The sequence below is a fragment of the Kogia breviceps genome, chromosome 19, assembly GCF_026419965.1.
Source record: "Kogia breviceps isolate mKogBre1 chromosome 19, mKogBre1 haplotype 1, whole genome shotgun sequence".
Lineage (NCBI taxonomy): Eukaryota > Metazoa > Chordata > Mammalia > Artiodactyla > Physeteridae > Kogia > Kogia breviceps.
Genome location: NC_081328.1, coordinates 19912420 through 19940091, shown reverse-complemented (window position 1 = coordinate 19940091; position 27672 = coordinate 19912420). Strand labels below are relative to the sequence as shown.

The following is a 27672-nucleotide window of genomic DNA, read 5'->3' as shown; positions in this document are numbered from 1 at the left end:
CATCAACAAACCCACTAAGAAAGAGATTAGCTCACTTTGAAACTGGCTTCTCCAATAGCAGAGAAGGAAAAAAATATAGTTTGCTTAAGAGAAACCCTTTCTGCTTGCTGCCTGCAGATCAAGCTGATTGAGAATCAGTCATCTGGAAAAGCAGAATTCTCTCCTCCAAGCTAATGTTAGTATAAGAAGAAATGGGAAGATGAGAGAATAGAAAGGACAAAAAAGCGGGGTCCATAAACAGCCTGATTCATCCCGTTCTCAGACCCCTCCTTTAAATATTTATCTTGTGGACAAAATGAACCATCATGTTCTCTGTGAAGACGAAGGCAACTGGAATGCAGTTGGAGGCATCAACTGCGTCAACATAATTGGAGCTAATCAAGGAAACCTCCACGCCTGTGGCATCGTTTCATCAGCAGAGGGCCGTGGGGAGATAGCAGCCAGTGACATGGGGGAGAGGGGTGTGATGGTAAAGGGAACGCCCAGAGCTCCCAGTACTGTGCTATGAGAGAGGAGTCCCAAAACCCCGTTCTAAAAGTAACAGTAGCTGACGGATTTTCTGCTTATTAACCATCTAGTGGAATTGACCAAAAACATATCAGAACCTTGAAAAATGGGAAAGGAGCTGTATTGCCTCTGAAACCCCAAGACCAGCCAAAAACAGACTAGGACTACACCCCATCATCAGTTCTCAAACTACCTGTGCATTAACATTTTAAAATTATTGCTGCCCAGGTCCCACCTAAATCTCATTAAATCCATAACTTTGGAGGTGCTCCTGGCAATGGAGTTTTTTTAAAAGCTCCTGCAAGTAATTCTATGTAAATTCAACGTTGAAAAGCACTGCTCTGCCCTCAAGCCAATCCTATAGCACCCATCTCCAACAGGAACTAGGCAGCCTTTATGATAGGTATGCACCCCAGGTAGGGTTACCAGATGAAATGCAGGATTCCCAGTTAAAATGGAATTTCCGATACACGACAAATACTTTTTGTATAAGTTATGTCCCATCTATTGACTGGGACATCCTTATAAGTGAAGAATTCTTCATCCTGTATTTATATTTAACTCCGGCCACTCTGGCCCCCAAGCCTCAGGTCAGGTGTGGCTATGGAGAACATTCCCAGAGAAAACAAAGTGCAGAACAACAGAGAAGGTGGCCAAGGCTCTCAGTCAACTGGCGGGTAGCGTATCCTTGAGAGACTGCAGGCAGGGGTGGCTAGACTGTCACTAATGTAAGCACTTAGCACAGCACTAATGTAATGTAAGCACTTAGCAAAGAACCCAACACTTGGTAAGCCCTCAACAAGCGTTAGCCATCATTCTGAGGAAACCATTTATGAGAAGGAACTTGTGTGCACACATTCGCATCACCACGGTATTCATTTAACTAGGAAATTTCCCTAGACCATATCAGCTGTGATTTGGTTACAAAATACTATGTCAGTTTCAATTTTCCAGGAAAGTATCTCCAGGGAGATGTCTGGTGTCCCTCTACTAGTACTTTTATCCCTTTCTCATGGTTTTCTGCCCGCTTTCATATTCCCCTACTCTTCCCCCAGTATTCCTCAACCTGTGATTCTGGTTAGTTGGGAAAACAAAATCAAGAGAGTCAGCACAAGGAAAATGCTGGTTTACCTTTTATGTAAGAGCCTTTGATATTTTGAATCATGGTGCTGGGCAAAAGCACTCAGTCAGCATGTGTTGTTTGTTGTGTGTGAGAGCATTTCTGCCAAGAGGGTGCTAATCACACTGAGGGATCCACGTATTGAGTGAGAACTGAAGAGGAAGGAGGAGGGGTGGATGGTGAAGAGGATGACATGCGGTGTCAGAGCAAATATTCATTACGTCACCCACTTCCACAGTGGAAATAAATGACCAAAGTTAAATAAGATGCATCAAAGTTAAGGAGAGGGAGACGCAAGAGGGAAGAGATATGGGAACATATGTATATGTATAACTGATTCACTTTGTCGTAAAGCAGAAACTAACACACCATTGTAAAGCAATTATACTCCAATAAAGATGTTAAAAAAATAAAATAAAATAAAGTTAAGGAGGGCCCCAGAGTGTGGCTGGGGGCGGGGATGTGACCCACAGAAGAGGTGCCTTTTGGAGTCCCAGGGTTACTGTCCTGCCCCCCCCCCCATCTGCCGTAGATGTAACACCTTCCCTGCAACTCCCAGGCCACTCAGGCGCTCAGCTCCAGGTCAGTGATGCATCCCTGAACCCGGTCCTCACTGGGGCTGGCACAGACCTCCTGGCCTCTTTTGGTTTGGAAGCTGTGGAGAGGAGTGGAAGGATTACACACTGAGGAATCCAGCAGGGGAATCCTGGGCCCACTGTGACCCCTCCCTCCTTCTCTGCCCCAGACACCTCAGAGCCTATCCACATGCTTTATATCATGTCCTTAACCTTGGGGTTTACAGACCATCCCTGTGTCTCATATGGGGGTCCCCTGGGAAAGGCAACTTCCTGCTGTCACTCCTACCTCTACCCAGGGGCAGACCCTCCAGGACTCTCTGCAGGCCCCAGAGCAGGTCAGGGTACGCGGCAGTGGCCTCTCCTGGTGTCCTGAGCTCTGAGGAGGTGCCTCAGGCCAGACCCCCAGCCTGTTTCCCCATGGTGGACAAGGAAACTGGCCCTTGCAGGACACTGGGCTTTGAGCACTGGCGGCTGGTCTCATAATAGTCGCCCACGAACTTACGCGGGATCTGCCAGGAGATGCAGGAGAAGCAGCAGGCAGTCGGGGTGTTGGCACCAACTGTGAGAAACAGGACAGACTGATCCTAAGTCCTTGTTCAGAGGAAAAGGTGAACTAGCTGCACCTGGAGGGTCAGGCGGACCTGAAGGAGACAGTGCTGCCGGAGGGGAGGATGATGGGGGGGCGGTGATCCAGGAGGAAGTTGGCATTTCCTCTTTCCTTTGACATTTTTATTTCTGTGTCTCTCTTTCGAGGTTTCTAATGCTCTGTCTGTCTTGGTTTGGAGTCTCTATGCCTCTCTATGGAGAATTTAGTTTTCTGAACAAACTAGTTCTTTTTCTATCTCTCACTGGGGAGTCTCAACTGGATTCTTAAAGAGAGTGAAGCCCACACCACTGGGAGCCAACTGGACACAGGTTCCATCTCTGGTCAGAATCCCATCTGGGTCTCATTTTCTCAGGAATCCCTCCCACTCACTCCCAGAGCCGGAGATTAGAATTGTTAAAACCCCTTGAGAAGGGAAATTCTGCTCAGGAAACGGTGTCTGAAATCTCTCTGAAGTCATCTACTTAGAGGGCTCAGGCACAAGATTTTGGCACTGTGGCTCAAGCCGTGGCCAGAGAGTGGGGAGAGGGGGCGGCAGGGGACAGGGCAAAAGAAAGGGAGGACAGACTCACGGGGGAGGCTGCGGAGAGGAGCAGGACAGCCAGGGTGGCCCCGGGGACCTCCATGATGCTTGACAGCCGAGTGAGAGCCCAAGTGGTGGCCAAGAAGAGTTGGGACTTGGCGACTCGGAGCTGCAGCCTCCTTCTGGGGTCTAAGCCGTGTCCCCTCTTTATAGGCAGCCTTGGGGCATTCAAAGATAGAAACTTGGGGAGACCAAGGAGGAAATTTTTTATCACTGTGTTGGGATCATGCAGCGAATTGCAGAAGCCAGGAAAGCTTTGGGTCGCCACAAAGGCTCAGGCTATTTGCAAGAATGGTTGTGTTGCTTACTTGATGGGGAAATGGTTTCCACAGTGAGAGGAGGTGAGAGGTTGGTGTGACCCTGTGACCAGGTTGGGTGGTGCCTTCTCACAAGAGCAGATCTGTAGACCAAGCATCTCTGCCACAGGGCTGAACCTTCTGGTACTCACCCCAGCTGACGGCACAGCTGTGATGTAGATGATAATGCCATGGAGTCTTAAGAAGCACACCCCAAGCTAAAACCACAGCCTGGATGGAGACAGCAGAACTGGAGAAGCCTCAGATACAGAAGGGGCCAGATTGAGGCTGGCCTTTCAGACTTTGGCTCATTCCTCAAACATTCTACCTTAAACGTTTGACTGCGGAGGCATCCGTTTCCAAGACATCTATCTCAAATAAGCACATTGCCCAATACACAACTAGATAAAGGGCCAGGCTGCCCTACCCATGAAGTTCCCCTTTTAGAAAGTTCTGGGGAACCTAGCTAACTGACCACTTGACTGACCCCAATTTTCCCTCCCAAGCTTTCATTCTTTCTCTTATGTTTTAAATTCACCCAAAAGGAGTGAACCCATGAAACCCTGGGTACCCTCACCCCAATAAAGGCAGAACCCGAGGTCCGAGCGCTCTTTTTCTCTACTGGCAACCTCGCTGTTTGGCCCCAGCAGTGCCGTGTACCTCCCAGGACCTGTGAGTAACAGACCTTGTCTTTTCAAAGTCCCCTGATGGCTGTTGCTGAGGCATGTCTTGCAGTCATAATAAGCACCACAGTGGCCGGTCCAGCCTCATCATTGGCTCTGGTCAGGGGAATGTCTGTGGGGCTCCCACAAGGACTACAGCCCAGGTGGGATGCTGCAGGGCATTCCGAACTGTAGCATCACCATCAACAGGCTGAGACTGACACAGAACAGCTTGTCCCTGGCTTAGCTGGGCTTACTGGGGGCTAATATGATGAGCCTTAAAATGTTGTTACTCTTTGAACAGCAAAGCTCTCTGCCAGGGATCTATCCTATGGATATAAACACAAAGGTGACATCGTAGGCATAATGGTGTTTGTCACAGCTTATTTGTAACAATTAAAAGATGAGCTACAACTAAATACATGATGGTATATTCACCTCTTGCAATAATAATTCACCCTTAGAAACTGTGAAAGTAAAGAAATTTTAAAAGGAAGTCCTTGTTATTTTAAAATCCTAGAACATTTCCTGTTTCCTTATTGTAAAGTCAAGCTGACATTTCCAGGGTTTGCCTGGCAGCTCAATAATGTCATCAAGGACTCCCTTCCTAAACATATCCCCTTCCCCCATCATTTCATTGGCTTTTCTTCTTTGGGCTTGTTAACTCATGGTGATGAAATGGTGACTGCAGCTCAGGTATCACATCTTCACAAAAAGCCTCAACCACAGGCATAGGAGGGAGTCTCACAGGAGTACAGAAAAAGCAATGTTGCTAGTGTTTTTAATTCAAATTGGGGGTTTTTTTACATAATTTGTGATGTTCACTTTAGATGACCCTCAAAAGTGGTAAAAGCTAATTTTAACTATATTTAAAATACAGAAAAGGAAAAAAAACTTGTTTCATTTCTGAAAGCTGGGTAAGCATGACAAGTGCAAGTAAGGATGTAGGAGGTTTTTGTCCACATTCTTCCTGTCTTATTGTGGCATAAATGTATTCCGAGGCATAATCTGAGTAAAATTGCATTCCTGAAAGGTAGGAAAAATTCTATTACCCAAATCCAACCACTATTAATTTGGTTTATTTCTCTCAAGTGCATTTCCCCTAGGCTTATGATAGTTCCATTTACTTACTTGCTTTTTTTTTACCTCTTTTTACTATGTGTCTGCAAGGGGAAGGGGCATTACTATAGTCATGATGTGGATGCAATTTTGTATTTTTCTTATTTATACCTAACATTACAAGACTTATTATATTATATTATCATGTACTATTGTAGCACATTTGGACTGGTTCCAATTTTTAATTGCTATAAATAAACTGCACCAAACATCTATATGCATAAAACTTTCTCCATAAATGAAGTTTTTTTCCATAGGATATTTTCCTAGCTGTAGACTTTCTGAGTCAAAAAATAAGAACAATTGAGGCTCCTGATCTATAGAGACACCCTATATATCTAATGCATGTTCATTGTTAAACCCAGTGACGACACATTGTAGGGACTTGTGAATGTTTGATGATTGAAACAGTGATTAAAAAGCTGATCTCATCTATCTTGTCAGGCCTGTAGCCCCGGCTTCCCCAATTCCATTCTGTCCATCTGGGACTGGATCAAACATGGCTCAGGCTACTTTAGACTCTGTGGCATCATTAGATATGTCACAGTCAAAACACCTGTGAAGAACATTAGAAATGTCTGCTCTGAGGAAGGAAAAAGGGAATGGTATGGGCCATAAAGAACTGTTCTTGGTAGAAAGAACCAGCTAAGCTTGGTCCCCCAGTGACAACAACTCCTGTCTTCCCCCGTTTTTGGTGAATCACTTCCTTAGAAGCACTCTGAGCAACGTGATGTCATGGTCCTTTCCACCCAGGGTGTGGTTTTCATTGTGACTTCTGTGCTCATGGTGCTGTGGCATTACCCATAGATGTCACCTTGTATGATCAGAAGAGATGTAGCAAAGCATCAGATCTGCTCTGGGGGTGAAACCATTAATCTCTAGATCTTTCCATGTACTTATAGCTCTAACCCTAACATCATGTCACCTCCTGTCACTGTCCAAAACATTTCCAGCCAATCAGCCCCAACAAGTGAGCAACTGAGCTCTTCTTGGATGCCCTGAACCTCCGTGTGACCCCAGGGACCCCGACATGTACAACTCATAACACGACACCATCCAACGACTTCCAATTTGGTCATCCCCAGCCTCCAGCTTCTCATGCTTCAGAGTTGCCTATAAAGGGACAAGGATACAGGATGGACTCCAGAAGGATGGAGGCAGCAGCAAGTGCCCAGTCCTATCCTGGCTTTGCCCTCTGCCTGCCCATCACTGATGAGCTCCCCATGGCTGCCCTTGTTCACCATCTCCTCACCACGGCCCTCAGCTCACAAGTCTTGTCTGTATCGCAAGACTCTCTGCACCCTTATCCTTTCTCCCTTTTAGAATTTTTTCCCAATGCTCTGGATGGATGTCTAAACCATATTACTTAAGCCTTACGGTTGAGATTCCCCACGTGAAAGCAAAGAATTCACAGAAGTTTTCAAAATATTCTGAACTATTTCTCAAGAAGTTTTAGCTCTCCTAGCCTCTGGATCTAAAAGCCAGAAGAAGACTAGGACCCATTTTTAGTGGGGAAAATTGAGGACTAATGCAGTCATTAACACGATGCAAATGCCAGGTCCAGTTGGTTCCTAGGATGAGCCAAATGACATATTCCCTCAGCTCTCCCAAGGAGCTCCATGCTTTGGGTGATGTACAGAAGGTGGCGTCTTGCTGGGAAATGTCTCTGTGCACCAGATGAAGTTCCCCCGATAGAGACGGTACAAGGGCTCACTGTTCCTATAGCTATATTCCCTGAAGAGGGAGCCAGAGACTGAGAACAAGACAGGCAGAGATTCAAAACAAAAATTCAAGGTAGAGACTTCCCTGGTGGCGCAGTGGTTAAGAATCCACCTGCCAATGCAGGGGACAGGGGTTTGATCCCTGCTCCGAAAAGATCCCACATGCTGTGGAGCAACTAAGCCTGTGTGCCACAACTCCTGAGCCTGTGCTCTGGAGCCTGTGAGCCACAACTACTGAAGCCCGTGCGCCTACAGCCTGTGCTCTGTAACAAGAGAAGCCACCGCAGTGAGAAGCCCGCGCAAAGCAACGAAGAACAGCCCCCGCTCGCCACAACTAGAGAAAGCCCAGGTGCAGCAACAAAGACCCAACACAGCCAAAAATAAATAAATTAATTAATTTTTTAAAATTCAAGGTAAAGAAGAAATGCTTAGTTTCCTCACTTCGTTTGTGCCCTACTCTGCAGCCCTGAGCTCTGACATCTCCACCAACTTCTAGGTGGTCCCCTCCCGGGGTAGAAAAAATTGATTTGGCTTTTCTCAGGCTCTTGACTGTCACTTCTTCATGGTTAGGGCAGACACCTCAGTGCCTGCTGCTTCTGTTATTTCTGTCCAGCTCTGTCACAAATTTGTTCATGGTCATGGTGACACACACAGCCAGTTTTCCTACCCTGGTATAATATCGGTATCACTCCTTCCTAGAGACAGGCAGGGCTTGTGGAGGAGAGCCAACCCATGGGCCATGGGGTGAAGGGCAGACAGGCATATTTCTTTCTGTTTTTTTCTTTCTCTTCTCAGGATTTTTTTTTTTTTTTTTGCACCTTGCTTGTTAATATTAAAAATTAAGTCTTTTCATGTCATTCTATTTGTTTAAGACGCTCGCACTAGGCTCTTAAACATTAGCCATTATGTCTATCAGTGGGTTTACTTTAACATTCCAGCACTGTAGAATATGTAGTTTGGTGTCAATTATTTAATCATAGAGAGGCTGCACCAAATAACACCGTCCTTAAAATTTGCCATGTTTTGTGAGTTCATTTCCATAGGATAGATTCTGAAAAAATAGAATTTCTTGCTCAAATAATATGGACACTTTTAAGGCTGGACCCTTATCCAACGTTAAATCCAGACTTCATTGTAGGTATGTGGTGAGTATTTGATAAATAGACCATTACTGGAAAGCTAATCCTTATTTCCACCATTCTTGTACCTCCAGCCTCTCCAATTCTGTTCTTTCCATCTAGGGTGCGCTTAAGCTTGGCTTATCCTTCTTGAGACTCAGTGGCATTCTTACACTTAGGGCAATTGTGGGAGTCCAGAGCATCCTGCTCCATGGAAGAAGGCTGCGATCACTCACTACAGAGAGATATCTGTCACGTGGAAAGGAAACAGCTAAGCATGATCCCTGGGCGATGCCAACTCCTGGTCCCCCATCTGGAGAAACAACTTCCTCATAAGCACCCAAGCAAATTGGCAATTGAACCATTTCTATGTGCACCCGAAACCTCTCTAGTAACCACAGGCAACGCTGGGTTATACAACTCACACGACACCACTACACTTAAAATTCCTCGTTTAGGCACCTCCGATTTTTATGTTCCCGCAGCCCAGGACCACCTATTAAAAGGAGCGAAGATAGCTCACGTTCCAGAAGGAGGCCAGCAGTAGGGAGTTCCCAAGCCCCATCTCAGCTCTGCCCACGCTCTTCTGCCTGCCTGTCCTGCATCATGAAGGTCCTCGTGGCTACCATCTTTGTCCTTCTCTGCACCATGGCCCTCTGCTCCTATGCACAAGGTGAGTCTGTTACCTGCTCTCCTTTAATCGTTGCTACCCACACTCTGGTCTGAAGTCTAGCCCAAGTGCTGTGACTTAAGAAGCCCCATGTGAAATTAAAGAACCTCAAACGGGGTTTCAAAAATGACATGGTTGTTTTCTTCAAGAAGGTTCAAAAGCTTCTATTGATTTGGGCTTTGGGATGGAGTTAGGAGAGGTTTTATCCTACTTTTTAGATGAGAATATTGAAGTCTAATACATTTGCTTATTAGCATGAGGTAGAATCCAGGTCTATTTGGATCCTGGTGGTAAGTTTCAGAATCCCACTTCAGCGATTCCCAAGAGTTGTGAAAATCATTCACACTTTAACTCAGCCATCTTATCCTTTAATCGATCAGAAAAAAATTCCACAAAGAGAGTTAGGAGGAGGGAGTAGACTATCTAGGGTTTAGTTCCCTGTAGAGAAAGATAGAGACCAAAATGGAGTGACAAGACGAGGGAAATTAATGAGAAACAAACAAACGAAAGAATCAAATGCTTTCCAGTTTCCTTTACCCCCAAGCCTCAGCTCTGAGCTACGCTGTCTCTCTCCACTTCTTGCTGATCCTCTGGGGCTTGCCTGTACTCCTGAGTAACTGTTGTTCTTGCTCCCCCACAGAAAGGGTTTACACCTCACCCACCTGCTGCTTCACCTACACCTCCCAGAAAATCCCCCGCAGAAGAGTGGTTAACTATTTTAAGACCAGCAGCCAGTGCTCCAGACCTGGTATCATGTAAGTGTCAGTCCTCCTGCTCAGCCCTGGGGAGACACAGGACGTGGAGGTGGGGGAGTATCCACAGGAGTCAGAGCAGGGAGCAGATCTCAAGCGTACCAGCTTGTGGATAAGGAGCCATCCTGGGAAGGCACCCAGCCCTCTGGGGGCTTTTTGTGCATGCAGGACACACAGAGAGAGGCCACTGGGCCGTTTCCTGACATGGGATGGGGCCTGCCGAGAGCCAGGGAGGATGTGGCCAGAAGTAGAGGGAAGAGAGGAGGGAAAGAGACAGCAGAAAGGAGATGACCTGAGGTTATCTCCATAAATCCCATAGGGATGAAGATGAAGGGGCCACAGGTGGTCAAGAACATCCTTACTCATTCTCTATATGATACTTCTGCCCTCTCCACAGCTTATTCACCAAAAAGGGCGCATATATCTGTGCCAATCCCACTGACAACTGGGTCCAGGAATACTTCAGGGACCTGGAGAAGAACCCCTGAGTGGTCCAGAAGGAACCTGTTAGAGGTATGGGTAGATTGGGCAGCAGGGACCTGAACCAGGGGACTGCAACTCCAGAAGTTCCCTCTCCTATGAGTCCCTCTCCCCTCCACTAACCACATTCTGAAAACTTTCTTTAATTTAGTTAAGCCAGTTAAATATTGTATATCACTTTATTCATTTGATGCTTTCTCTGAGAAATCATGACACCCTCTCATTCCCAAGCCCCTTCCCAGTCAATCATACAGTGGTTGACTCATATTTGGGATGATGGTGAATGACTATACTCCTGTATCTGGGTAGACATTGGATCAAACCCATCAACAGATGCTTACTGAGTTTTTATGAGCCTTTTACTCTGTTCAAAATGTCAGAATAATAAAGATTCTTTTTGTTTCCTAAATATATCTTGGACTTCTGGTTATTCTTTTTTTCCCCTGACAAATCACTTTCATTGGTTGGAAAGAATGAGAAAGAATGATTAGAGGCATCTGAGTAGAAAGGGAAGGCAAGAGAATGAGGATATGTTATCCCAACAATACCACGCTTTATACCAGGGAAACATTTCTCATAGACTAAAAAAGAAGCAAAGTATGAAAAACAAATGCAAATTTATATGCACCAGGGAAATCCATCACTTACATTGCACCAAAGCAAAGCATTCGATCATGCATATTTATGTATTTTCATAAATTCAGCTTTCTTAAGAATAAAGACTAACAATTTTTGAGGACTTACTATGAACCACAGCCTGTACTAAGGGATTTACATGCATTGTCTATTCTTCAAAATCACTGTGTTGGGGCTTCCCTGGTGGCGCAGTGGTTCAGAGTCCGCCTGTTGATGCGGGGGACGCGGGTTCGTGCCCCGGTCCGGGAAGATCCCACGTGCCGCGGACCGCTGGGCCCGTGAGCACCATGCCTTTTGGAGACGTTTTGGAAATGCCTCCAAAAAGGAAGGCAGCCCTGCAGACACCTTGATTTTAACCCAGTGAGACCCATTTCAGACTTTTGAAATAAATCTGTGTTGTTTTAAGCCACTAAGTTTGGGGTCATTTGTTACATCAGCAACAAGAATCTAATACAACTGAATCACTGTGCTGTACACCTGAATCTTAGATGATATTATAAATCAACTACATTGATTTAATCAACTTCAATTAAATTTTTTTACAACATATAAACATAAAAAATAAGAAGCTAATACAAATACTTACAGATAAAATGATACTATGGTGCTTTTAAAACATGGCCACGATTTCTTTGACACTCCCCTCATGGAGAGGTAGGAGTCTAGTTCCCCTCTCCTTGAATCTGGACAGGCTTGTGACTGCTTTGACCAATAGATTATGTCAGAAGAGGTACAATGGGACTTCTGTGGCTAGGTCATAAAAAGCCATTCAGCTTCCACCTTATTCACCAGAAACAGTCATCTTTGACCCCTAAGACTGCCATCTGGAAGGGCCACATATACACAGCTCCAGATGACAGTCCCAGGTGAGCCTGTCCTGCAACTGTCCTAGCCCAGGACGTGACCTGGGCTTCTATGTTAGAAGTGGATCTTCCAGCCCAGATGGTGAGGGTTATTTTTAAACTGGACTGCTTGTGGCATCGTCATATATATCACACCTATGCAGTCAAATCAGTTGTGAAAGAACATCAGCACCTTCTGCTCTATGGGGGAGCAACAGTCAGCACACAGTTCACAGATATATCTGTCCTTGAAAGGAGGTCTGTTGCAATACAAGCTCCTGGCCACCCACTAACTAGGGATTCTTCAGAAGGTCCTCAGAAAACAAATAATTTTATCAGAAGTGTCCCCAACCGGGCTTCCCTGGTGGTGCAGTGGTTGAGAGTCCGCCTGCCGGTGCAGGGGACGCGGGTTCGTGCCCCGGTCCGGGAGGATCCCACATGCCGTGGAGCAGCTGGGCCCTTGAGCCATGGCCGCTGAGCCTGTGTGTCCGAAGCCTGTGCTCCGCAACGGGAGAGGCCACATCAGTGAGAGGCCCGCGTACCGGGAAAAAAAAAAAAAAAAAAAAAAAAACAGAAGTGTCCCCAACCAATGGAGAAATTGAGCTATTTGTGCAGATACTCTGAACCCCTCTGTTAACCAAAGGGTGTTGACAACCCTGCGTTGTGCAACTCACAGCATGACACCAACACTATTATTAAATATTCCCCTCCAGTCACCCCTGGTTTCCGTCTTCCAAGAAAAATGTCAACGGCTTGAACCCAAGGCGGTCTCTCTTTCAAAAGTGTCCAGGCTATCATATTCTACCAAGTGGTTCAGAGAGAAAGAACAAGGCAGGTTAATTCCACTTTATAAGTAAGATAATTGAGGCCATAGTCACTGAATAATTGGCAAGAGGCATACTCCAGGTCTAGTTATTTCCCATTGGTGCAGGTAAGTTTAGATTCATGTCAGCTATTCCCAAAAGCCCTGCTGTTTTGGAGACATAAGAGGTATCTCAGATTTGATCTCTGTTGTTTTGTGACATCATGGGCTAGGTGAAATTCCCTCCGCCAAAAGATGGTAGGCCAGATAAGGAATTTTAGTGAGCTAAGTCCCCTAAAGAGTAAGAATAAAAGCCAAAATGGAGGCGGCTTCCCTGGTGGCGCAGTGGTTGAGAGTCCGCCTGCCGATGCAGGGGACACGGATTCGTGCCCCAGTCCGGGAAGATCCCACATGCCGCGGAGCGGCTGGGCCCGTGAGCCGTGGCCGCTGAGCGGGCGCGCACGGAGCCTGTGCTCCGCAGCCTGTGCTCCGCAGCCTGTGCTCCGCAGCCTGTGCTCCGCAACGGGAGAGGCCACCACAGTGAGAGGCCCGCGTACCGCAAAAAAAAAAAAAAAGCCAAAATGGAGAGATAGAGAGGAAGTGAGGGGAAATTTACTAGGAAAACCCACAAGCCCCAGTTCATTTAAGTTCCCCAATTTTAAGAAATGTTAAGTCTTTCTAGTTCCTTCTGACCTTTTGTGGGTGGAAAGCAAGGAGAAGTTGATGTTGTTTGGCTTTTGAATGATTCAGTGTCTTGCTGTGCCATCTCCTCAGCTTCCTGCTGATTTTGTAGCAGCAGCCAGTGCCCTAAGCCAATGTTGTGTAAGGGCCACTCGTCCTGCTTATTCTTGAGATGAGAAACTGGGAAGCTCCATAGAGGGGAGTTGCCTGCATGAGTATAGAGAAGTAGATTGGGCACCATGGTAGAAATACTGTCTCTGAGTCCATCACAGATACAGAAGAGACTGAGGTGTTTTCTGAGCCAGTCCAGACCCAGCACAGAACCAGGAAGAATTGGCCAAGTGCAAAAAGAAGAGAACAGCAGGAGGGTGGAGGGGCAATATAGGAGTAGGGGTTTAAGAGGTACAAACTATTATGTATAAAATAAGGTACAAGGAGAGGACAAACATATGAACACCAAGGGGGGAAAGTGGGGTTGGGGGGGTGGTAAAAAATAATAATAATAAAAGACCTTGTACCGCTGTCTCAAAAAAAAAAAAAAAAAGCTACAAGGGTATATTGTACAATGCAGAGAATATAGCCAATATTTTATAATAACTATAAATGAAGTATAACCTCAAAGTTGTGAATCACTATACTGTATACCTGTAACTTATATAATATTGTACCTCAACTATACTTCAGTAAAAAATAAATAAATGCCAAAAAGAAGAGAGAGCAGGAGGGAAGCTATTTGAGGAGGTCCCCATGAGACAGTCAAGGAAATTGGGGTTCCTGAGGTATGAGAGCTGATTGCTGAGAAGGTGACAGATCCTGAGATGTCAAGTCAGAAAGAATGAAGGGGTCATGATGGCCAAGAAATTTCCCTGCTGGTTATGTCCTTAATCATTCTGTTCTTCTTCATTGCTTCCATTACTGAAAGAGATCAGCTGGGCTGTGCCAACCCCAGTGATGTCTGGGTCCAGGATTACATCACAAACCTGGAGTTGAACCTGAGGGGTCCAGAAAGAAAGAGCCAAACCCATCAGTAGATTAGGGAGCAGAAACCTGAGCCAGAAGAATGGGACCCAGCAACTCTCTTTTATGGGTCTAAACCCCACCTACCACTAACCAAACTCTGGAGTCTTCCATGTTTAAATTTGAATTTATTTAAATTATTTCATCTTTATTAATGTAATTCAAAATTGGAAATATGTTTTCTACTGAATCTTTTTCTCTAAGAAATCACATAATACATACTTGTTCAAGGTGATGTTGAGTGCTGGTGCTAAATCCTCTCTCTAGATATTGGGCCACCAGGGAAGCCCCTCTCATTTGCTTTTATGGGGGTAGTGAAGCAATAACATTCCCTGCCCTGGGCAATGATTCTCTCCTCTCCCTTCTCTTCAATCTCCTGCTTCAGTAGACTGGAGGAATGTAAAGAGGTATAGGGCTAGTCCTGCCAACTCCAGAGGATATCGTCTGTGGAGGAGGTATATGGAATGGTCTTTTTTGGATGAGACAACAGCTTTTTGCAGCAGGATAAGTACCAACCAACATCTTATTAATTTACACAGAAAATTTCAGGAAGATGGAGGGGAGTGACACTGCCTAGGGCTGGAAAATAAAGGAGAATAAGTACTCATAAGATTACACCAGAGGGGATTCCCTGGTGGTGCAGTGGTTAAGAATCTGCCTGCCAATGCAGGGGACACAGGTTCAAGCCCTGCTCCAGGAAGATCCCACATGCCACGGAGCAACTAAGCCTGTGCGCCACAACTACTGAGCCTGTGCTCTAGGGCCCCTGAGCCAAACTAGTGAGCCCACGTGCCACAACTACTGGAGCCCGTGCTCTGCAGCAAGAGAAGCCACTGCAATGAGAAGCCTGTGCACCACAATGAAGAGTAGCCCCCACTCGCCGCAACTAGAGAAAGCCCATGCGCAGCAACAAAGACCCAGCACAGCCATAAATAAATACATTAATTAATTAATTAAAAAAAAAGATTACACCAGAACTCTGCAACTTAGATAAGAAATCACAAGTATGGCCCCGACTTTAGAAAAGATATACACAACTTGTATAATGGTTAATATTCTTCACATATCAAGAAAAAATAAGAAAAATAACAAATATATTACATACTTAAGTGTATTGAATACGCAATTTTGCTTCTAAAAGACGTTAAAGTTTTCCCTTTTCCCATTATATTTCCTTCCTGCTATTAGAATTGAAAACAAATGTTCATCCAGAGGAGGTCTTGGTGGCACTGAATATAGCAAGTCGCCAGGGAGGTTGGGGTGCACATGAAGAGTGAGCTCCATGCCAAGTTCTCCTATCTGCAGACACAGTCACGATTCCATCCACATCAGGACCCTTACATTTGCTCCCTCAGACTTCCCACTATTTTTATCTCTTATGTCCAAAGACTTGTACACAAATGTTTGTGAGAGTTTTATTCAAAATATCCCCAAACTTCATTCAAAATAGAACTCAAATATTCAAGTCGTGGATGGATAAGCAAATTGTGCTACAGTCATTCTGCTATAACATGAAACATACATCCCTAAAAATCACTGCACTATAAGAAATCATGCAATAAAAACCACAGGGTTGGGCTTCCCTGGTGGTGCAGTGGTTGAGAGTCCGCCTGCCGATGCAGGGGACACGGGTTCGTGCCCCGGTCCAGGAAGATCCCACATGCCGTGGAGCGGCTAGGCCCGTGAGCCATGGCCTCTGAGCCTGCGCGTCCGGAGCCTGTGCTCCGCAACGGGAGAGGCCACAACAGTGAGAGGCCCACTTACCGCAAAAAAAAAAAAAAAAAAAAAACCACCGGGTTACGGGAAAATGGGGTTGAGGTACCACACTCAAACACTTCATCAGTGACACACTGAAAAAATAAGAATCTAATAAAAATGATAGCACAGTTTTACACATGTTAAATAGTTAATATAAATACTACAACAAATATGGCACTTTACTTTTTTTTTTTGCGGCACGTGGGCCTCTCACTGCCGTGGCCTCTCCTGTTGCGGAGCACAGGCTCCGGAGGCGCAGGCCCAGCGGCCATGGCTCACGGGTCCAGCCGCTCAACGGCATGTGGGATCTTCCCGGACCCGGGAACGAACCCACGTCCCCTGCATCGGCAGGTGGACTCCCAACCACTGCGCCACCAGGGAAGCCCATGGCACTCTACTTTGAAAAAGACCTGTAGTTTGCTTGTGGGAGTGAGAGTCAGAGGGTTACAGCTTGTGATTTACTGTAAAGTGGTAGAAGGAGGGTTGTCTGAAGCCAGAAAGTTGTAACTCCAGTTGTGGATGAGTATGGCTCATAACAGATGCAGTGAACAGAGGTAGCTAGTAGGTATTTGAAGGGTGTGTGTGCATGTGTGTGTGTGTGTTGTATATTCCTATGAGGCTTGTTCACCTGATGTTTTTCACGGATAAAATCACATGTAAGCAAATGGAATAGTTTGTGTTATGCTCAACTTGCTTCCTAATATTTTAATCATATCAGAATAAATTCACATTTTCTAAACAAGCATTATAGCAGAACTGACTATACATCCATACAATGGAATATTATTCAGCAATAAGAAGGAGCCAACTACTGATACATGCAACAACATGGATAAGCGTCACAAGCATAATATTAAGAATCCAGACTGAAAAGTCTATGTATCAAATTATTTTACTTACATAGTACTATGGAAAAGATGAAATTATAGGGACAGAAATCTGATCAGTGGTTGCCAAGGACTGGGGATGAGGGAAGGCAACTGAGTGAAAAAGGGGACAGAAAGGAACTTTTTGGAGTGATGGAAATGCCCTAGATCTGGATTGTGGTGATAGTTGCATGACTTTATGCATTTGTCAAAACTCATCAAACTGTACACTTAAAAATGATCAATTTTATATGTATTTAAACTATATCTCAATAAACATGATAATACACACATACTCATAAGAAGGCTACAAATGGAAAAAACAAAGCAGAATGAAGTAAACCCCAAAAAGCGAACTTCTGAACTTTAACTTCTAATAGCCATGTGTGGCTTAGCATAATATATTAGAATTCCAAGGAGCTCCAGACACAGAGCAAGCCTGCACCCATCTGCCAACTCTTTCCTACAAGTCTTCATCAAGACCATGATTGGCATACTAAAAGCTAGGGGCAGCAGACCTGAAAGAAAACCTCCTGAAATGTGTTGGACTCCCAGCAAGTTCAAAGCAACTACATGCCAAGGCAGGAGGGGTGGAGGAGAACAGATGAAAGAAATTCATCCAAGGTTCTCCAAGTTTTCAGCTACCAAAGGCTGAGAACATGGCAGTAAATCTGAGATAAGTCCACTCAAGGCCTATAGGCTTCAGCTATTGAAGGTAGGGGGTAGAAAATCTGAGAAGAAATCATTCTGGAATGCTATGGACTTTCAACTGCTGAAGTCAGGGGCAGGAGAGCATAGAGAAACAATTCTGGGGCATTCTACTCCTTCACAAATTATAAGGCAGCTGCCTTCCAAAATCTATGATTAGAACAAAGAAGCAAAGAAAAAAATCTCCTGAGCTACCAAAAGCTGAGAGCAGTACTATAAAGAGAAATAACCAGTGACCTAGATGGGCAAATGGGCTCTAAATTAAAAAGATCTCATATGGTTCAGAAAGTTAACAGCACAAAGAGATGTTGAGAATTTTGCCAGTGCTCAGATCTCAAACCCTGCTGAAAGAAAAGTCCTGATCATCCCCTCAGAATATTTAAAGCCAGTACAAGCTGAGTCAAACTAAAGCTGCAACAAAGCCCATAGCCAATTCAACTACAGATCAGATTGAATCAGCCCCATATTTAGCAGCCTGAAAGAAGAGGCATGCAACTTCTGGGTAAATTATTTGCTTCAGTCCCTATTGTTCTTGTATACAAAATGCCTAAAACACAATAAAAAAGTATGAGACAGGTCTAGAGGGGGGTCACTGAAGTGTGGAGTTCTGGATTTTGGAGCCATGTGGCCGACAGGGTCTTGGTGCTCTGGTCTGGTGTCAGGCCTGAGCCTCTGAGGTGGGAGAGCCAAGTTCAGGATATTGTACCACCAGGACCTCCCAGCCCCACGTAATATCAATCGGTGAGAGCTTTCACAGAGATCTCCATCTCAATGCTAAGACCCAGCTCCACCCAACAGCCAGGAAGTCCCAGTGCTGGATGTCCTATGCCAATCAACTAGCAAGACAGGAAAAAAACCCCACCCATTAGCAGAGAGCCTGCCTAAAATCATACTAAGTTCACAGATACCACAAAACACGCCACTGGATGCAGCCCTGAACACCAGAAGGACAATCCAACCCCACCCACCAGAACACAGGCACCAGCCCCCTCCACCAGGAAGCCTACACAACCCACTGAACCAACCTTAGCCACTGGGGGCAGACACCAAAAACAGGATCTATGAACCTGCAGCCTGTGAAGAGGAGACCCCAAACACAGTAAGTTAAACAAAATGAGACCACAGAGAAATATGCAGCAGATGAAGGAGGAAGGTAAAAACCCACCAGATCAAACAAATGATGAGGAAATAGGCAGTCTACCTGAAAAAGAATCCAGAGTAATGATATTGAAGATGATGCAAAATCTTGCAAATAGAATGGAGAAAATACACGAAACATTTAAGAAGGACCTACAAGAACTAAAGAGCAAACAAACAATGATGAACAACACAATAGTTGAAGTTGAAAATTCTCTAGAAGGAAACAATAGCAGAATAACTGAGGCAGAAGAACGGATAAGTGACGTGTAAGATAAAATAGTGGAAATAACTACCAGAGAGCACAATAAAGAAAAAAGAATGAAAAGAATTGAGGACAGTGTCAGAGACCTCTGGGATATTAAATGCACCAACATTCAAATTATACAGGTCCCAGAAGAAGAAGAGAAAAAGAAAGGGTCTGAGAAAACATTTGAAGAGATTATAGTTGAAAACTTCCCTTACATGGGAAAGGAAAGAGTTAATCAACTCCAGGAAGTGCAGAGATAAATCCAAGGAGAAACACACCAAGACACATATTAATCAAACTGTCAAAAATTAAATACAAAGAAAGATATTAAAAGCAGAAAGGGAAAAGCAACAAATAACATACAAGGGAACCCCCATAAGGTTAACAGCTGATCTTTCAGCAGAAACTCTGCAAGCCAGAAGGGAGTGGCAGGACATATTTAAAGTGATGAAAGGGAAAAACCTAGCAAAACCTAGAAAAAAAAACCTAGCAAAACCTAGAAAAACCTAGATGCTTGTACCCAGCAAGCATCTCATTCAGATTTGACGGAGAAATTAAAACTTTTACGGACAAGCAAAAGTTAAGAGAATTCAGCACCACCAAGCCAGCTTTACAGCAAATACTAAAGTAACTTCTCTAGTCAGGAAACACAAGAGTGGATAAAGACCTACAATAACAAACCCAAAACAATTAAGAAAATGGTAATAGGAACATACATATCAATAATTACCTTAAATGTAAATGGATTAAATGCTCTAACCAAAATATATAGACTGGCTGAATGGATACAAAAACAAGACCCATATATATGCTGTCTACAAGAGACCCACTTCAGACCTAGGGACACACACAGACTGAAAGTGAGAGGATGGAAAAAGATATTCCATGCAAATGGAAATCAAAAGAAAGCTGGAGTAGCAATTCTCATATCAGACAAAATAGACTTTAAAATAAAGACTATTACAAGAGACATAGAAGGACACTACATAATGATCAAGGGATCAATCCAAGAAGAAGGTATAACAATTGTAAATATTTATGCACCCAACACAGGAGCACCTCAATAGATAATGCAAATGCTAATAGCCATAAAAGGGGAAATCGACAGTAACAAAATAATAGTAGGAGACTTTAACACCCCACTTTCACCAATGGACAGATCATCCAAAATGAAAATAAATAAGGAAACACAGCTTTAAATGACACATTGAACAAGATGGACTTAATTAATATTTAGAGGATATTCCATCCAAAACCAACAGAATACACTTTCTTCCAAGTACTCATGGAACATTCTCCAGGATAGAACATATCTTGCGACACAAATCAAGCCTTGGTAAATTTAAGAAAATTGAAATAATATCAAGTATCTTTTCCAACCACAACACTATGAGACTAGATATCACCTACAGGAAAAAAAACTGTAAAAAATACAAACACATGGAGGCTAAACAATACACTACTAAATAACTAAGAGATTACTGAAGAAATCAAAGAGGAAATAAAAAAATACCTAGAAATAAATGACAATGAAAATGCAATGACCCAAATCCTATGGGATGAAGCAAAAGCAGTTCTAAGAGGGAAGTTTATAGCAATACAATCCTACCTCAAGAAACAAGAAACATCTCAAATAAACAACCTAACCTTACACCTAAAGCAATTAGAGAAAGAAGAACAAAAATACCCCAAAGTTAGCAGAAGGAAAGAAACCATAAAGATCAGATTAGAAATAAATGAAAAAGAAATGAAGGAAACAATAGCAAAGATCAATAAAACTAAAAGATGGTTCTTTAAGAAGATGAACAAAATTGATAAACCATTAGCTAGACTCATCAAGAAAAAAAGGGAGAAGACTCAACTCAACAGAATTAGAAATGAAAAAGAAGGAAAAACTGACACTGCAGAAATACAAAAGATCATGAGAGATTACTACAAGCAACTCTCTGCCAATAAAATGGAAAACCTGGAAGAAATGGACAAATTCCTAGAAATGCACAACCTGCCAAGACTGAATCAGGAAGAAATAGCAAATATGAACAGACCAATCACAAGCACTGAAATTGAAACTGTGATTAAAAATCTTCCAACAAACAAAAGCTCAGGACCAGATAGCTTCACACGCGAATTCTATCAAACATTTAGAGAAGAGCTAACACCTATCCTTCTCAAACTCTTCCATAGATAGCAGAGGGAGGAACACTCCCAAACTCATTCTATGAGGCCACCATCACCCAGATACCAAAACCAGACAAAGATGTCACAAAGAAAGAAAACTACAGGCCAATATCACTGATGAACATAGATGCAAAAATCCTCAACAAAATACTAGCAAAAAGAATCCAACAGCACATTAAAAGGATCATACACCATGATCAAGTGGGGTTTATTCCAGGAATGCACGGATTCTTCAATATACACAAATCAATCAATGTGATACACCATATTAACAAATTGAAGGAGAAAAACCATACGATCATCTCAATAGATGCAGAGAAAGCTTTTGACAAAATTCAACAGCCACTTATTTAAAAAAACACTGCAGAAAGTAGGCATAGAGGAAACTTTCCTCAACATAATAAAGGCCATATATGACAAACCCATAGCAAACATCATCCTCAATGGTGAAAACCTGAAACCATTTCCACTAAGATCAGGAAGAAGACAAGGTTGCCCACTCTCACCACTCTTATTCAACATAGTTTTGGAAGTTCTAGCCACAGCAATCAGAGAAGAAAAAGAAATAAAAGGAATCCAAATAGGAAAAGAAGAAGTAAAGCTGTCACTGTTTGCAAATGACATGATACTATACATAGAGAATCCTAAAGATGCTACAAGAAAACTAGTAGAGCTAATCAATGAATTTGGTAAAGTAGCAGGGTACAAAATTAACACACAGAAATCTCTGGCATTCCTATACACTAATGAGGAAAAATCTGAAGGTGAAATTAAGAAAACACTCCCATTTACCATTGCAATGAAAAGAATAAAATACCTAGGAATAAACCTACCTAAGGACACAAAAGACCTGTATGCAGAAAATTATAAGACACTGATGAAAGAAATTAAAGATGATACAAATAGGTGGAGAAATATACCATGTTCTTGGATTGGAAGAATCAACATTGTGAAAATGACTCTACTACCCAAAGCAATCTACAGATTCAATGCAATCCCTATCAAACTACCATTGGCATTTTTCACAGAAGTAGAACAAAAAATTTCACAATTTGTATGGAAACACAAAAGACCCCGAATAGCCAAAGCAATCTTGAGGATGAAAAATGGAGCTGGAGGAATCAGGCTCCCTGACTTCAGACTATACTACAAAGCTACAGTAATCAAGACAGTATGGTACTGGCACAAAAACAGAAATATAGATCAATGGAACAGGATAGAAAGTCCAGAGATAAACCCATGCACATACGGTCACCTTATCTTTGATAAAGAAGGCAAGAATATACAGTGGAGAAAAGACAGTCTCTTCAATAAGCGGTGCTGGAAAAACTGGACAGGTACATGTAAAAGTATGAGATTAGAACACTCCCTAACACCATACACAAAAATAAGCTCAAAATGGATTAAAGACCTAAATGTAGGGCCAGAAACTATCAAACTCATAGAGGAAAACATAGGCAGAACACTCTATGACATAAACCACAGCAAGATCCTTTTTGACCCACCTCCTAGAGAAATGGAAATAAAAACAAAAATAAATAAATGGGACCTAATGAAACTTAAAAGCTTTTGCACAGCAAAGGAAAACATAAACAAGATGAAAACACAACCCTCAGAATGGGAGAAGATATTTGCAAACGAAGCAACTGACAAAGGATTAATCTCCAAAATTTACAAGCAGCTCATGCAGCTCAATATCAAAAAAACAAACAACCCAATCCAAAAATGGGCAGAAGACCTAAATAGACATTTCTCCAAAGAAGACATACAGATTGCCAACAAACACATGAAAGAATGCTCAACATCATTAATCATTAGAGAAATGCAAATCAAAACTACAATGAGATATCATCTCACACCGGTCAGAATGGCCATCATCAAAAAATCTAGAAACAACAAATGGTGGAGAGGGTGTGGAGAAAAGGGAACCCTCTTGCACTGCTGGTGGGAATGTAAATTGATACAGCCACTATGGAAAACAGTATGGAGGGTCCTTAAAAAACTACAAATAGAACTACCATACGACCCAGCAATCCCACTACTGGGCATATACCCTGAGAAAACCATAATTCAAAAAGAGTCATGTACCAAAATGTTCGTTGCAGATCTATTTACGATAGCCAGGACATGGAAGCAACCTAAGTGTCCATCAACAGATGAATGGATAAAGAAGATGTGCATATATACAATGAAATATTACTCAGCCATAAAAAGAAATGAAACTGAGTTATTTGTAATGAGGTGGATGGACCTAGAGTCTGTCATACAGAGAGAAGTAAGTCAGAAAGAGAAAAACAAATACCGTATGCTAACACATATATATGAAATCTAAGGAAAAAAAAAAGAAAGGTCATGAAGAACCTAGAGGTAAGACGGAAATGGAGACGCAGACCTACTAGAGAATGGACTTGAGGATGTGGGGAGGGGGAAGGGTAGGCTGTGACAAAGTGAGAGAGTGGCAGGGACATATATACACTACCAAATGTAGAATAGATAGCTAGTGGGAAGCAGCCGCATAGCACAGGGAGATCAGCTCGGTGCTTTGTGACCACCTAGAGAGGTGGGATAGGGAGGGTGGGAGGGAGGGAGACGCAAGAGAGAAGAGATATGGAAACGTGTATATGTATAACTGATTCACTTTGTTATAAAGCAGAAACTAACACAGCATTGTAAAGCAATTATACTCCAATAAAGATGTTAAAAAAAAAAAAAAAAAGAGGCTACTATGGGCTGGTGCATATAACTGCATAAAGATTCCCAGCAGAAAACTAGCACAAGTCTCAATGGGCCAGCACTTTTCAAGTCACTGCATCACACATTCTACTGTCTCATTTGCCAAAGTAAGTCACATAGCCAAGACCAGAGTCAGTATGGGAAACAACTTCCCAAGGGTATGCATACGGGGTGGAGGGATTTATTGCAGCCATTTTTGTATGTAAGCTACCAAAGGAAGGAAGAAGTCAAATATTTAAACCAAGACCTAATCTCTAATAGCCAAGCTAGAGTTAGGAGAAGTGCTTGGTACAAAACAGAAATCTCTTTATTTGACTTGATATCACCAAGGCATAGAGGAAATGGTCAGAAGATATCTGAGGAACCCCATCCATGTGTGACCACAGAGCAGTTTCAGTTCTACATTATAGAACAGACTTCAGCTGTGGACTCTTTTTTTTTTTTTTCTCATTTTTTTGTTTATTTATTTTTGGCTGCGTTGGGTCTTCATTGCTGTGCGGGGGCTTTCTCTAGTTGCAGCGAGCAGGGGCTACTTTTCATTGCGGTGCACGGGCTTCTCATTGCAGTGGCTTCTCTTGTTGCGGAGCACGGGCTCTAGGCACGCAGGCTCAGTAGCTGTGGAGCATGGGCTTAGTTGCTCCGTGGCATGTGGGATCTTCCCAGACCAGGGATCGAACCCGTGTCCCCTGCATTGGCAGGTGGATTCCCAACCACTGTGCCACCAGGGAAGCCCAAGCTGTGGTCTCTTGAATGGAATGCTATTCTTCAGATTTGTTGTGTTTCTCTAAGGAGGGCATGGGCCCAGTCTTGTAGACATCAGGAGAAACAAGAAGATGTGTGGTTGGATCTTTTACTCTCCTTAGTACTTAAAAAGAAAGGCTTTCCCATGTACAATAGTGAGGCTGTTTAAGATCATACGCAAGGATGGAAGAGGTACACACGGATTATTTCCAAACACAGATATTTACAGTAAGGACACGGAGGAAGTAGTGGAGACCAGGAGTCATCTCACCAGCTACCTGTCTCTGTGGGTCCTGGTCAGGCCTGCCCTAACATTTACAGGACTCAGGGTAAGAATCCATAAGGAGGCCCCCATGTCAGGTGTGCCAATATTTGAACTTTATAAAAGAGCGAACAAACAGATTTAAAAGTACAACGAATTGCTTAATATTGCAGCCCTGTGAAACTACTGCATATACAGCCCTATTTGGGGAGTGCATCGCCACAGACCGGAGCACAAAAACAAGCAAGAAAATGAACATGGAGCACCGCCGGGGAAGAACTGCTTGTTTGGCAGGAATGTAGGGTGTTCATACCATCTGCGAGGAAAGATTTTGACAAGCTAGCTGGCTTATCTTTTCTCTTACCTAAAGGCTTCTGCGGTTCAAATCTTCCCCGCGGTCCAAAGGGGTGTCGGCCTCCAGTGCTGGCAGTGGCAACCCATCAGCCTTCACAGCCTTTCAAAGACATAGGGCAGGAGAGGTGGGAAAGCATTTTCCCTTGAGGCATGAACTGTGTTCAACACAAGAGTGGATGTTTAGTATTGAAGGTCATGCCAGGCCAGCCCTGAGTACCACATCCCAAGAGACAGATGTTCCTTCGTGTTCTCTGAAGGATTTATTTAGTGTGTGTTTGCGATATGAAGAATGCTCCAAAGCATGGGGTCCAGGCATAGTCTCCTCCCGTCTGGGTCTTAAAGGAGTACCAGTCCTCGCACTTTCAAAGTTGGGACATGTTAGGCAGGTGATAACTGTTGTCTGCCACCAGAAGCAGCTGTCCCAGGATGTCAACCTACGGCATGGTTTGTGCCAAAGCTGCCTCAAAGGACACAACTTACACAGGCACTGGATGGAATACTTTACTCACGTAGAGAAGAGACAGAGCAAGATCAGCTGCAACAGTGAGTGTCGTTCCTCCCCACAGGCAGTGGGTACCATCTTGCAGCCAACTTAGGAGAATGATCTGCAACCCCTCTTGGGCTACAAGTGAAGGGTCCCATTCCCTTCCCACGGGGAACAGGTGGTAGGAGGGTTGGCCTGGGGCCCTATGTCGTACAAGCTTAAGCAAAACAAAGGAGCACGCGTTGAGTCCAGAACACGGAAAGATAATCCCACATAAGGCAATAAACCCAGCACAGCTGTGCAGCGCTTTGTCTCTTGGGAAGGAAGTGTTCCAGCCCCAAGGCCTCTCTTCTGTGGCCCCAAAGGGGTTGAAAGATCGCATACCCCAGAATGCCTTTCCCAGTGGGATGCTCACCTAGCCTGAGAGAGAACTAGATCACTACCTCACCTTTGCTTGGGACAACAGCCTGAACCCAAGGGACCTTCCTTACTCACCACACATCTATCAGATGAGGCCAGACACCTGGGATGGTTTCACTTGGAAGCTCAAGCAACAGCAACCAATGCAAGGAAGAACCACAACTTCAGGCCTCTCTCCTGAAAAGGGACCTGTGCGTGGAACATCATCCAGATTTCAAGACCTGCCCAGCATGCAGACACGTAACACATGGAGTGATGAGAAAGGAGTGAGGGGAAAGTTGAAAGTAACTGCAGAAAATTCCCGTAGAGTAAGTGCAGGTCTGAGAAAGAAGATGAGCTACCCCAGCAAGGGGACATCTTAGCTCAAATATGCTAACTTTGTAATAGGATAGGGCAGCTCAGCTTATGCTAGACAAACGTGTTGTGCAAGCCCAGCTTCTGGAATGTGGCAAGAGCAGTGTTTACAGGCAGAGATGACAGGATATTTGTTATCTGTAAGGGAAGAAGCTAGCAGGTGTCCTAAGCAGTATTGTGAAATAATTAGAGTAAGTGCTTCATGTAGCAAACACCTCGTCTCAAAGGAACTGCCCAAACCACAGTTCCTGGAGCGTAGAAGTGTTCAAGAATTGGCTGTTGTTATCATCAGCTCTGGAGGACCGCTGAGGCTGGAGCAGCTTATGCGGAGAGGCACAGCCTGCTGCCTCGGTTATGCCAAGCTAAGTAGCAAATAGAGCTGGTGTGATTCTTAAATGTCGTCAATGATGCTTGGTGGTGGAGGAGAGGAAAATCAATAAAAGACTCAGGAAGTACACAAAAACCGCTCACAAAATGTTTTCTATACCAGGGAGTTCAAGAAACAGCAGTATATTGTGAAATTGGACATTTGCACCTTCATTGTATCTTTTGCTGAACAAACATGCGTTGGGTACCGTGTCAGACACCTCTGTACACACCACTTCTAGTCCGTCCGTGCCATCTCTTACTCTGGCCACCACTACAGCAACCAGTCCTGCACAGGCCTTGTCCAGCTCCACATCGGTATAATCTGACAGCTCCTCACCTTGCCATCATGCATACCCCTCTTTTCCTGTATCAGGGACTCTCTGATGCTGACATAGAGAACCTGAAGGAATCCGTTTGGTACTCAGGCACGTGCAACTTGGAGGTACTGGACAAGGACTCGTGACCACGGGGACTTGGAAGTCACTGGGTAACATCCACAACAAAGGAGAAAGTCAGTGAGTGGATAGAATGACTTGTCCCATGGAAGCCAGCCACGACAGTGCCAGTGCAACAAGCCCTTGGCTATGGTGGCAAGGACGGCGGCTAAGCGTGGGCCCAACAGTGAGGGCTCTCTCTCATCAAGGCCCATTTAACTATTGCCACTGCTGAATGCCTAACCTCCCAGCAGCAGAAGTAGATGTCAAGTCTCAATATGGCACCCACCTCCAAGGAGAAAAGACAGCCATACGGTGACCTGTTGATTATCTTGGACCTCTGCCACCCTGCAAGGGAGAACAATCCAACCTTTGCAGGACTGACACATACTCCAGATGTGGGATTTTTTTTTCCCTACCAGCAGTATACCTCTGC

The 27672-nt window shown here is 44.0% G+C and overlaps 2 protein-coding genes across 5 annotated transcripts in view; one reads left to right on the top strand and one right to left on the bottom strand.

Annotated features, from left to right (window-relative positions):
• The window catches only part of LOC131746906 (C-C motif chemokine 4), a 108331-nt gene that overhangs the window by 26753 nt on the left and 53906 nt on the right, over positions 1 to 27672 (bottom strand). The window lies entirely within an intron of this gene.
• Positions 8742 to 10622, top strand: LOC131746909 (C-C motif chemokine 3-like). The gene is made up of 3 exons (XM_059048685.2): positions 8742 to 8981; positions 9619 to 9733; positions 10128 to 10622. Exons 1-3 carry the CDS (start codon positions 8915 to 8917, stop codon positions 10216 to 10218), a joined length of 273 nt encoding a protein of 90 aa, XP_058904668.1. The 5' UTR covers positions 8742 to 8914; the 3' UTR covers positions 10219 to 10622.